General features: G+C 45.4%; 1 protein-coding gene across 1 annotated transcript; it reads left to right on the top strand.

Moving 5' to 3' along the window:
• Positions 1 to 219: 219 nt before the first annotated feature.
• DBX1 (developing brain homeobox 1) lies at positions 220 to 5,072 on the top strand. Its single transcript, XM_047774278.1, has 4 exons — positions 220 to 879; positions 1,510 to 1,611; positions 3,543 to 3,745; positions 4,170 to 5,072. The coding sequence occupies exons 1-4, from the start codon at positions 513 to 515 to the stop codon at positions 4,527 to 4,529; spliced, it is 1,032 nt and encodes a 343-aa protein (XP_047630234.1). The 5' UTR covers positions 220 to 512; the 3' UTR covers positions 4,530 to 5,072.
• Positions 5,073 to 12,447: the final 7,375 nt, after the last annotated feature.

The raw sequence follows: 12,447 nt of genomic DNA on the forward strand, positions 1-12,447 counted from the left end.
TTTTCTATGAGGCAAGATGTCATCTGAAACTTCTAAATAGGCATTTAATTAGCTCGGGTGTTGCTTCGGAACAAAAACTCTCGGCGAGAGCTTGGGGGCGCACTGTATTGCAAAGAGGCGGTCGATATGCAGAATTGATGCGCGCCAGCCTTTGTTGCCGGCCCATTGTGCGGGCCATGCTTATGAAGACTAATCCAATCATAAATTGCACCCCTGCGCCAATCAGAGCGCCCAGAGCCTCCGGCGAATGAAGCTCGAGTGGAGAACTTTGTTGAACTTCATTGTCAGAGCTGTCACTTTTCAAAGCGCTTTAACGGGCGGGCCACTATAAAACCATCACCTCGACGGGAAGACCACGGAGGACTCGCAGACGCCCAAGTGGGATCGTTACTTGAAGACGCTAGCTAAGCCCAAGAGAGAGGGCACAGTGGGGGCGGGAGGGGCGGGAAGCCAGGCATTTACCCTCTGGCCACTGGAAGAAGGTTTTTTTTCCGCCCCGCCCCGCGCCTAACATGATGTTCCCCGGCCTCCTCGCGCCCCCCGCCGGGTACCCCAGCCTCTTGCGCCCCACGCCCACCTTAACGCTGCCCCAGTCCCTGCAGTCGGCATTTTCCGGCCACTCGAGCTTTCTGGTGGAGGATCTGATCCGAATCAGCCGACCCCCCGCCTATCTGCCCCGCAGCGTGCCCACGGCCAGCATGTCGCCCCCTAGGCAGGGGGCCCCTGCGGCTCTCACGGACTCCGGGGCCTCGGACCTAGGCTCCCCCGGTCCAGGCAGCCGGCGGGGCGGCGCATCGCAGACCGCTGTCTCCCCTGCCAGCGAGCCCACGTTTCTGAAGTTTGGAGTGAACGCCATCCTCTCCTCGGCGCCCAGAACCGGTAAGTGAGGGCAAAACGCTGAGAGCCGGTATAGGTGTGGAGTCTTTCCGGCCCCAGTTTCCTATACGCAGCAGGCACCCAGGCACACAGCAGCGCACACAGGTACACAAGATCCCCGAGGCCCCACATCAAGCAATGTGAGACTTAGGTCCAGGCGATTCCCGGGGAGGTGAAGGGAACCCTTCAAGCTCGCCCCACCCTCAGAATGAACTTGAACACCTGCATTCCGAAAGCGTGCCCAGTTCCCTGGAGGAGCAAAATTGAGTACACGCCTTTGGGCGTCTCCTTTTCGCACTTGAGCTTTCAGGTTTTTTTTAAATCCAAGACAGTATGTTTACTAGTTTAGCTAGTATTCTGAATCTGCAATCCCTTTCTTCACTGCCCCAGCTCTACCTATTTCCTTAGTGCCAAAGATAACACCAGGGGGCGGGGGAGGGGGGGGATTTCCACAGACGGAGACAATGTTAGGAACAGATTTATTTTACTCGGTCAGTACATTGGGGAAGACGCCTCTGAAACCGGCTGAAGGGTTAATCATGTCATGTATTCGATGTGCTGTACAATAATCACGTACATAATCAAATTCTCTGTCTCCCTCCTTCCTTTCCTCCTTCCCTCACGCTTTCCTAGAAACGTCCCCTGCCTTGCTCCAGAGTGTCCCTCCTAAGACCTTCGCCTTTCCCTACTTTGAAGGCTCCTTCCAGCCTTTCATCAGATCATCTTATTTCCCAGGTAGGTCTCCTTCCTCTTCCTCTCACAAGGCTGGGCGTTGCCCCAGCCCCACCCCGTCGCTCCCTACCCAGAAGCCATATTTCTCCGTCCACCCCACGGGGTTACGCTCTGGTTCAGAGGTTGCAAGGCGTACAACATTCACGAATCCGTCGCGCCAATTTGATGCCCTATTTAGCACAAGCAGTGACTGCTTGACACTTTGCACCAATTCCCTGCTCTACAAATTAGCAGGAATTGTCATGGTCCCAATTTGAGGCGGTTCCCTTCCCGGCGAGGAGCTGTTGGCATCCCTTCACGCCGCCGTTTTCCCACAGAGTCAGCGCACTTGGCCACGATTCCCCACAAAGGTTTCAGCACCATGACCAATTGGTCAGCTCCTCCGGGCAGCCACACACAGACCAGCCCTCATGCCTCCAAGCCGCGGAGAGACACCTACCAGCCGGGGCTAATTTCTCTTTAAGACTCATTCAGGGCTTCGGGCTTTTCACAAGACCACATGGGGTGCCCTCTTGTGTGGGATGCCTAGGGTCGCCCAGGAGGAGGGGGACTAGATCCTCCCACAACCCCTACCTTCCATTTCCAACCTGATTTCCCAAACTCTTCTCTTAGCCTCCCTCCACCAATATTTCATTTTAAACATCGTTGAGCTTGTAAAATAAGTCAGAGGAAAGCCCATAATTGGGTCTCAGTTTAAAGGAGAAACACCTTAAGCAGGTTCCATGAGGTTTTCATCCTGGAATCCAAGAGATGACTCCAACTATGGCTCAAAAACTCTGCAGCTGGTCAAGATTGAGGAAGACAGAGGAACTCCTATAAAGGGGAGAGAGACTAGGCATGGTCGGTGGGGGATGGGTAAAACCTAGACAGCACTCCCAAATATCAGCCAAAGAAACAAGCAATTGATTTTTGAAAGGGGGAGAGAGAATTCACCCCCACACACACACTACCATTCATGCTGTGGCTGATAATGGAATTTGCTCCCTTTCTCCCCCATCTCAATGCTCTAACAAAAACAACCCGAGCTTTATAAATAGCTTTTCATGTCCATTTAATGAAAATGATTCGCCGAAGAGAAGCTCCTGCCATCAGTATTCTCCCAATGGTCTTGGCCTGCAGTTGTGTTTAGTTTGAAAGTGTAAATCTCTTTTGTCCCAGTAATATATGGCTTTCGCTGCTTGTCCTCAGTCTTTTTCTGTTAGTTCATTACTACACAATTACCATTCACGCTTCATTAGAGTCTCTGTTTCTTTTGGGGATTTTTTTTCTCCCTTAAAGCGAAACTCTCCCCCCTTTTATCATGCCAATATCCATTGGGAAGCGGTCAATGTGCTAATTAGCTGCCACTTTTCATGTATTTGGGACGAATTCTTTACGTTTTATGGGGGAGGGGAGGAAAGATTAATATTAAAAAGATGAATACTGATTGGATTTTTCCAAAAATAAAAAATCCAAAGCGGATTTTCTCCTCTATCAAGTCAGTAAAGCACCTCCTTTTCATCTAAAGAATGCAAAAGCCATCAACGTTTTTAGGGGGAAACTCAGTGGCCTCCGCTGGAAAATTTATTTTTACTTTTGTAAATTTTTTTCCTGTTGCTATTTTAGCTGATACACGCAGGTTTGTTTCCTTGAGACCGTTGAATAGAAAAACGAAACAGGCTATTGTGGAGGCTGTTTTCTGTGTTTCCGTGGTTTTACCTAATCCGGGTTTGCACGGTTGAAAGGCAAAGTTATTTGGGCGGAAAGCGCCTTTCACTCTCGCAGGTTTGTGGGTTCATAGCCTATTCTCCAGGAGGAGAAAAAGGAGCGCTTTAAAGAGATGAAGGGATCAGAGAGAAAAACCGAAGGAGGCCGCAAGGGAGGGGCGGACGCCACCCGCCCGGGCGGGACACCGCCCACTCACTCACTCACCTCCCATCCCCTGGCCTCCGCAGCGTCCTCCAGCGTCGTGCCCATCCCGGGGACCTTCTCCTGGCCCCTGGCCGCCCGCGGCAAGCCTCGCAGGGGCATGCTGCGTCGAGCCGTGTTCTCCGACGTTCAGCGCAAGGCGCTGGAGAAGATGTTCCAGAAGCAGAAGTACATCAGCAAGCCCGACCGCAAGAAGCTGGCGGCCAAGTTGGGCTTGAAAGACTCACAGGTGGACTCAGTCTCCCCACAGCCCCTACCCCCACACAGCGTAGAAATGAAACCTCTTAGGTCCCATTGCACAGCTGCGGTAAGGTCTAGGGAGGGAGTAAATACGTGCACGAGCCAGGCCCGCGGAGGCTCTTCGGGGAGAGACAGCCTCTCTCCCCGCCCCATCTCCCCGGAGCCCCGCATGGCCCCACCCCAAGCCCATCTGGGTCAGGTGCGGGAGCGCTGGGCCACAGGTGAGGCGAGCCCAGGTAGGGGTGGGAGTAGGGTAAATGCCACGCCCCCATCGGGCTTATTTTACAGGGTGGGGTCCAGGCAAAGATGGGAAGGATAGGGCCTCCTTCCCACTCCCTTGGAGCGGTGTTGGGGGGGAGGGGTACTACGCTAACCTCTGCTTCTCCTTGCTCTCCTCCCCCCTGTCGCCCCAGGTGAAAATCTGGTTCCAGAACCGACGCATGAAGTGGCGGAACTCCAAAGAGCGAGAGCTCTTGTCTAGCGGGGGCTGCCGCGAGCAGACCCTTCCCACTAAACTCAATCCGCACCCCGACCTCAGCGACGTGGGCCAGAAAGGTCCCGGGGACGACGAAGAGGACGACGAGGGCCGGGGCAGCCCCCGCCACCGCCTGGTCTATCATGCGTCCCCAGACCCTCGGCACCTGCGGGTCGAACGGCTCGAAGGGCCGCTGCCCCCCTCGCCCGCGCACTCTGGCAGCCCAGACAAACCTTCGGACTTCTCAGACTCGGAGGAGGATGAGGAGGGCGAGGAGGAGGAGATCACCGTATCTTAGAAGCGAGCCCGCGCCCAGAGTGCTGATTATATAAGTGCTTTGAAATTGAAGAGGTGGGATTCAGTGCCTGTTCACTTGGTCCTTGCTGCCCAGACGCTGCCCCACTCCCCGCCGTGGAATTGTCACCTCGTTGAGGGCACTCCACCCCTTCCATTGTCCCAAATGACAGTCCCCACACCATCTCCCAACAGCCCTCTTCACAAAAGTTAAATTTAGGCCTTGGTCCCAGCCTTAACTTTTCCAGGAGGGTTCCTGTCGGCCTGGTTTATTGCAAGCTATTTTAAATACAGTGGGATGGTCACTTCCACACCTGGGTTTAGCTGTGAGCCAGGCCCTGCTGGTCTTCAGCAGCAACAGCCCTATAAGAAACCCTTTATGAGGTAGGAAACCAAGATAGGAGTCACAGCATCAAGCATATAACTTCGAGACCTCTAACTTTGTAGATCCCTCCACTTCCCCATCTTAGACAGCAAGGGCCTTCTACCCACTCCAGACTCTGGTAGCCCCATCTTCCCATAACAGTGCCCTTAGAAACCCCAAGAATTGAAAAAAAAATTATCTGTGCCATCTGGTCTAAGGTACCACATATTGAGTCTTTTCTAGGTGTCATATTCCAAATGTTGTCTGAGCTAGAAGTGAGTTCCCCTACATGAGAAAAAGAATCAGTCTCTTTTTTTTTTTTTTGTCTTTTCTATGGCTGCACCCGTGGCATATGGAGGTTCCCAGGCTAGGGGTCTAATCAGAGCTGTAGTCGCCAGCCTACACCACAGCCACAGCAACACCAGATCCAAGCTGCATGTGTGACCTACACCACAGCTCACGGCAACACCATATCCTTAACCCACTGAGCAAGGCCAGGGATCGAACCCACAACCTCATGGTTCTTAGTCAGATTCGTTTCCACTGCGCTACAACAGGAACTCCTCAGTCTCTATTTCTGCATGTGTATTTTAAAGCCTTTTCTTTACTCCTAGTTCTGCATCCACAATACATGCACCAAGCACTCTACCTTGTGCCCTTTTATTATTTCCGGGGGGGGGGGGTTCACTGAGCACTGGGCATCATGTGAACAGAAAGAGACCCACAAGCCTCTTTGATTTTTTTTTCATGGAACTTTGCTGTCTTTGCACAGCTTTTATGAACTGTACACATATTTTGTACACATGTATGGATATTTTATACCAAGGTTATTGTGAATGATATAAAGGGCTGACTAGATTTCCTTCTCTCTTTTTTGCAATGATGTTTAAACTTTAAAAAGTAGCTGTTTAATTGAATAACTTATAAAGAAATACTTATTTTGTATTTTTACCATGTACAGATTTTTATATATGTATATATGTATCAAATGAACAAATGCCAAATAAAAAGTAGAATGGACCCAATGGTCAAGTGGTATCTCTAACTCACAGAATGTTAGAGATCTTCTAGTCCAAGTGTGGCTGGCATTTACAGAAGGTACACTCGCATTCAAGAGGGGAAGGCATGTGTCTAAAGCACTCAACTACTTAGTGGCCAAGCTAGAACTTGGACCCATCTGACTCTCAGGCCAGTACCTTTTCTGCTTCCCTATACCATTAAACAGCTGAGTTTGCTACAGTTACAAGTAAAATACCTCCAGTAGAGTGATACCAACAAGTTGAGTCTGCAATGATCCTTCTGCCCTACTCTAAGAACCAAAATGATGGACTGAAAGAAATCAATGAAAGTCAGTTTCAGTGGTTCAAGTCTGCAATTGTATTTCTTTCCCTCCTTGGAGGTGTATTTCTTAGTCCCCAGGGAAACTCAAAGTTGGCTTTGACTTTTGTGTATGAGCTGATTTTGTTAGGAATGCCATCTACAGGCAGGACTTGGGAGCCCAGATACAGGCTCTGGGGCTTCCCAGTGAAACCAAAGTTCCTTAAGAACTAACTTTCAGCAAAAATTATTTACCCAGCAACCAATAAAGAATATCAGGTTAGAAACTTGGCAGGGACTTTGTGCTCTTTGGGAGCTTGATCTCTGTCACATTAGCCACACAGATATACATTTATTTATTATCCTAATCCACACACCAACAGTTGAGGGGAAAAAGTTATGAAGCTTACTTTTCAGTATGTTGTATTATATTTATAGCACAGGGAAATATATCCAGTCACTTGGGCTGGAACATGATGGATAATATGAGAAAAAGAATATATTATATATATATATATATATCTGAGTGGGTCACTTCGCTGTACAGTAGAAATTGATAGAACACTGTAAATCAACTATAATGGAAAAAATAAAAATCATTAAAAAAAGAATTTTAAAAACCCAACAACAAAAAATGAAATTTGAATATATTCTATCTTTAACTCTTTTTTCGAATAACACAAGCCTCCTCCATGCTAAGGTTCTGATATCCTGCCCTGCTGGGCCCATTTCTGACACTACTGATGACTGGTTTCATTGTTAGGGGAATTTGCTGGGGGGGGGATGATCTTCATTATGATCATTACCTTTATTCAAGAAATCTCCCACATGTCCTCCTCAATACATACGAAGTGTTAGCATGGAGTCCTGCATATGGTAAACAGTCTTTCAGGCAGGAAGCCCCCTCCGCTCTGAGTGATTCAGGCTATTTCCTCCCCTCCACTACGGCTGGGAGGGATATCCAGAGATGGAAACCGGACCAGAAATGGCCCACATTGGAGTTCCCTTCATGGCTCAGTGGTTAATGAATCCAACTAGGAACCATGAGGTTGCGGGTTCGATCCCTGGCCTTGCTCAGTGGGTTAAGGATCCGGCATTGCTGTGAGCTGTGGTGTAGGTCACATTGCTGTGGCTTTGGCATAGGCCCGCGGCTACAGCTCCAATTAGACCCCTAGCCTGGGAAACTCCGTGTGCCGAAAGAGTGGCCCTAGAAAAGGCAAAAAGACAAGAAAGAAAGAAAGAAAGAAAGAAAGAAAGAAGAAAGGAAAGAAAGAAAGAAGAAGAAGGAAGGAAGGAAGGAAGGAAGGAAGGAAGGAAGGAAGGAAGAAAGAAAGAAAGAAAGAAAAGAAAGAAAGAAAGAAAGAAAGAAAGAAAGAAAGAAAGAAAGAAAAGGAAAGGAAAGAAAGAAAGAAAGGGCCCACATTTCCCTCTTTGCCAGCTCAAGGCTGCAGTTATTACCTACAGTCGAGAATCATTTTCAGGCATGGGGAGGAATTCATGTCTACATCAAAGTACTCTGGTGACACACCCAATGGGCATCGCAGCATTCTTTACAATAATCAAGAGGTATTCACTTTCATATCCATTATTCCCATTATTCACAGAAGCTTCCACAACCCGAATGACCAGTGGATGGATGAATAAAGAAAAAGTGGTATACACATACACTAGAATATTATTCAGCCCTCAAGAGGAAAGAAATCCTGTCACATCTCATCATGTGAACATGAGTGAACTTTGAGGACATTATGCTAAGTGAAATAAACTAGTAATGAAAAGGCAAATACCATATGGTTGCACTTAGATGAGGTATCTAACATAGTCAAAATCATAGAAACAGAAAGCAGAATTGCAGATGGCCAGGGCTGGGGTCTTGGGAAACAGGGAGTTGTTCAATGGGTACAGAATTTCAGTTTTAAAGATGAAAAAGTTCCAGAGATCTGCGGAGCAACAACGTGAACACAGTTAACACTACTGAACTGACAAGGTAAAATGGTTAAGATGGTAAATTTTATGTTTTTTAACCTCAATTTAAAAAATTAAACTGGGAGTTCCCATCGTGGCGCAGTAGTTAACGAATCCGACTAGGAACCATGAGGTTGCGGGTTCGGTCCCTGCCCTTGCTCAGTGGGTTAAGGATCCAGCGTTGCCGTGAGCTGTGGTGTAGGTTGCAGACACGGCTCGGATCGCACGTTGCTGTGGCTCTGGTGTAGGCCGGTGGCTACAGCTCCGATTGGACCCCTAGCCTGGGAATATCCATATGCCGTGGGAGCGGCCCAAAAAATAGCAAAAAGACAAAAAAAAAAATTAAACTGGAAACATAACTCACAGGTTCGACGATTTTGTCCAAGTTATGGCAGTAATGGTCAATATTATGGCAGGCACATGAAAAAAAATTTAGGTAAGCAATGTTATCATAAGACAATGTAAAGTTCAAAGCAACAAGTATTATATAATGTTTCTAAAGTTTTTTCTATATTAATAAAAGTTAAGAAAATATGCTGGCCTTTTTTTTTTTTTTAATGTGTATCCAACCCCCCTATATGCACAGAGCTTTACTTCTTGTGAATGACAAATGGCACATGTTGGTTCATTTCAGTGCCTCTTGTAGCTGAGCATCACAACTTTGAGCTGAGCGTCATGACCATTTTGCATACTATTTCCCTAGTGTCATGCATAGGCCCTAATATGTAGTAAGTTGCTCGGCATGTGCTGAATGAACAAATAAAGGAAGGACAGAGACACTCTAGAGTCAAGACCATAGGTCTGAAAGCTCTAAATCTTTCAAGTGAGTCAAAAGATTACTTAGGCTGATAACAAAGTACATGGAAAAGGTTAAATTAACTGGTCAGATGTGCTTTTAGAAATCAAACCAATTACTTTAGTCCATAGGATGGAAGTAGTTATAACAATAAGCTGAAAAATAATAAATACTAAAAAGAAAGAGTTTTTATTGAGCACCTATAATGTGGCAGCCAGGCATTCTGCTAGATGCCTTACACATCAGTGCTTCTCAAACTTAAATAAGTGTAAGATCACCTAAGGATCTCATCAAAATGCAGACTATGATTCAGATTTCTGGATATTTAGCACTGCTAACCCACTGTTGGTCCACAAAACACACTTTAAGTAGCAAAGATTTACATAAACTCTTATCCTTACAGTAACCCATCTAAGGTAGATATTACTCTCCCCACATTACAGATGGAAAGACTGAGGTTAGGAGTTTTGATTATTTCCCTCGTGCTTACCTCAGCCAGAATTCAAATTCAGGTTCATCTAACTCTAATACATCATCCTTCTTCCTTGGCTAAACTGGTAAAAACCAATAGGCAATCTTAATAGATCTTGATTTGTATTTTTTTAATGGCCACCCCTGTGGCATATGGAAGTTCCCAGGCCAGGGATTGCATCTGCGCCTCAGCTGCAACCTATGCCACAGCTGCAGCAATGCTGGATTCTCAACCTCCTGCACCACAGGAACTCCTAGAGCTTGATATTTTTTTAATATTCTGAAGTTATGAGAAAAAATATGGCTATTTAAAAACCTTTCTTATCTACCCAAATCTCTTGTACCACGAACTCTCCTCCCTGTGGTCTAAACCAATGATCCTCAAACTCTGGTGTTAAAAATCCCTTTACTCGGAGTTCCTGCCGTGGCTCAGTGGTTAACGAATCTGACTAGGAACCATGAGGTTGCAGGTTCGATCCCTGGCCTTGCTCAGTGGGTTAAGGATCTGGTGTTGCCATGAGCTGTGGTGTAGGTTGCAGATGTGGCTCAGATCCCACGTTGCTGTGGCTCTGGTGTAGGCCAGTGGCTACAGCTCCGATTCGACCCCTAGCCTGGGAACCTCCATATGCCGCAGGAGCGGCCCAAGAAATGGCAAAAAGACAAAAAAAATCCCTTTACTCTTAAAAATCATTGAATATCTAAAGATTTTTTGTTTCTGTGGGTTTTATCAGTGGATATTTTTGGTATAAGAAATTAAGAGAGACAAAATTTAAATACTACTTCATTTTAAAGCAATTCCATTAAACATTAAATATCCATATGAATATCATATTTTATAAGATTAGTATATATTACAAAACAAAAAAAATAGAAAAAAGAATGGCATTGCTTTACATCCCTGCAAATCTCTGTAAAGATTGACTTAATGGGATACAGCTGAATTCTCTTATCTGTTTCTCCAATCTGTTGCAGTTGGAAGAAAATTTGGCTTCATACAAATATGCAGTTGGAAAAGTAGTAGTTGATTAACAGATGATTCTAGCTCTTTGATACAATAGCAAAACCTGGCAACTGATGATTTTTTTTTTTTAAAGGTTAGCAGCAATTTGGAATTTAAATGTCTATCAATAAAGTTTTCAACTCTATTACATTAAAGTCCATTGGTCTACCTTGCATTTTGAATGGATATTTTACCCATGTTTGATTGTGTAACATTCACTGGACATTTGGAAAATATTGGTTCATTGGGTAATGCAGATATTCTACATGTTGACTTTTTTTATCTTTGGCTTTTCCCATAGCATGAAGAAGTTCCCAGGCCAGGACCAAACCCAAGCCAAAGCAGTAGCGTAAGCTACAGCAGTAACCCAACCCATGACAACACCAAGTCCTTAACTGCTAGGCCACCAGGGAACTCTGACACTTTCCATAATTATCAAACATCCCATTTGTGAATATCACCATGCATCTCGTCATAAAAATCTTTAAGTGTTGACAAGCTGTCAAGCTCATGGTCTCAGACGCAAGTTTTCCAAAATTTCTATTTTTATTTGAAAGCTCAACGTTTACTATGGAAACAAGTGCTATCACTTTTTCTTCAAGGGAAAGGCTCACTTCATTCATTTTTGAGAAAGTGTCTATAAGATACCCAAGTCTGAAACCATAGTTTGTCTACGCGTCATTCTTTCAAGTAAAAAATGGGGTTCCATGAACAATGTGGCTAGTTCAAACAACTGCACCAGAAAGCTTTTCCTTGAAATAACCATTGCACTTCAGGATGCAGCAAATGCACTTCATGTACACTTTTCATTTCTTCATTCACAGGATTGAAAAGATTGTATATGATATACTTAAGGGTTGACATTTGATAAAATTAATAATTCTTCCTTTCCTATCAACCACCTTAAGTGAAGCTGGCTGGCTGTGGGAAGGAGGCAGCAGAAAATGCACTGACCACCGCTATAGTTTAGCACCCCTGCCTCGATTTGGACTAAGTTGCCAGCAGTTTTACTGACAACTGCTTTTGCACTATCCATAAAAATGTCAAGAAGCAGCTGAATAAAACATGAGATTGAAAAGGGTATTCAAGGATTTCCCACTGTGGCTCAGCAGATTAAGAACATGAAATAGTGAGGATGCAGGTTCAATCCCTGGCCTCGCTCAGTGGATTAAGGATCTGGTGTTGCTGCAAGCTGTAGCAGAGGTGGTGGATGGGGCTCGGATCCTGTGTTGCTGTGACTGTGGCAAAGGTCTGCACCTCAAATTCCGATCTGACCCCTAGCCTGGGGAACCTCCATATGCCCCAGGTGTCTAAAAAGACAAAAATAAATAAATAAATAAATAAAAGTACACAGTGCAGCTATGGCTTGAAAAAGTGACTCTTCTAGTCTCCCTTTCAAAAGCCAACAGTTCATCTTTATTTATTTATTTTTTTTTTGCTTTTTAGGGCCACACCTGTGGCTTATGGGGATTCCCAGGCTAGGGGTCAAATGGGAGCTACAGGTGACGGCCTACGCCACAGTCACAGCCACAGCAACACAGGATCCGAGCTGTATCTTTGACCTACACCACAGCTCAAGGCAACGCCGGATCCTTAACCCACTGAGTGAGGCCAGGGATGGAACCCGCAATGTCATGGTTACTAGTTGGATTTGTTTCTGCTGTGCCACAACAGGAACTCCCTCATCTTTAAATATAAGAAAAATATATAACAAATACATTTTCTTTTATTTTAAACTAAAATACAAAAATCTAAAATAATATCAGCTTTGGGAAAAATCTAAGAGTATAGAACATCTTAAAAAAAAATTTAAATATTGATAAACAGGACACTTAAGCGAACTTCTTGTGTCTCTGCATAGATGCAAGGAAAATTTGGGAATTTCAAAATAGCAATTAATGAATGGTAATACAATTACAGATGTCATAACTGAAGAGAGCTTAAAAGCACAGAAAAAGTACTGAGAAAAAAACCTACTTAATTGCTAAAAAATGCACATAAATCTAAAT

This window comes from Phacochoerus africanus, chromosome 4 (genome assembly GCF_016906955.1).
Source record: "Phacochoerus africanus isolate WHEZ1 chromosome 4, ROS_Pafr_v1, whole genome shotgun sequence".
Taxonomy (NCBI): Eukaryota; Metazoa; Chordata; class Mammalia; order Artiodactyla; family Suidae; genus Phacochoerus; species Phacochoerus africanus.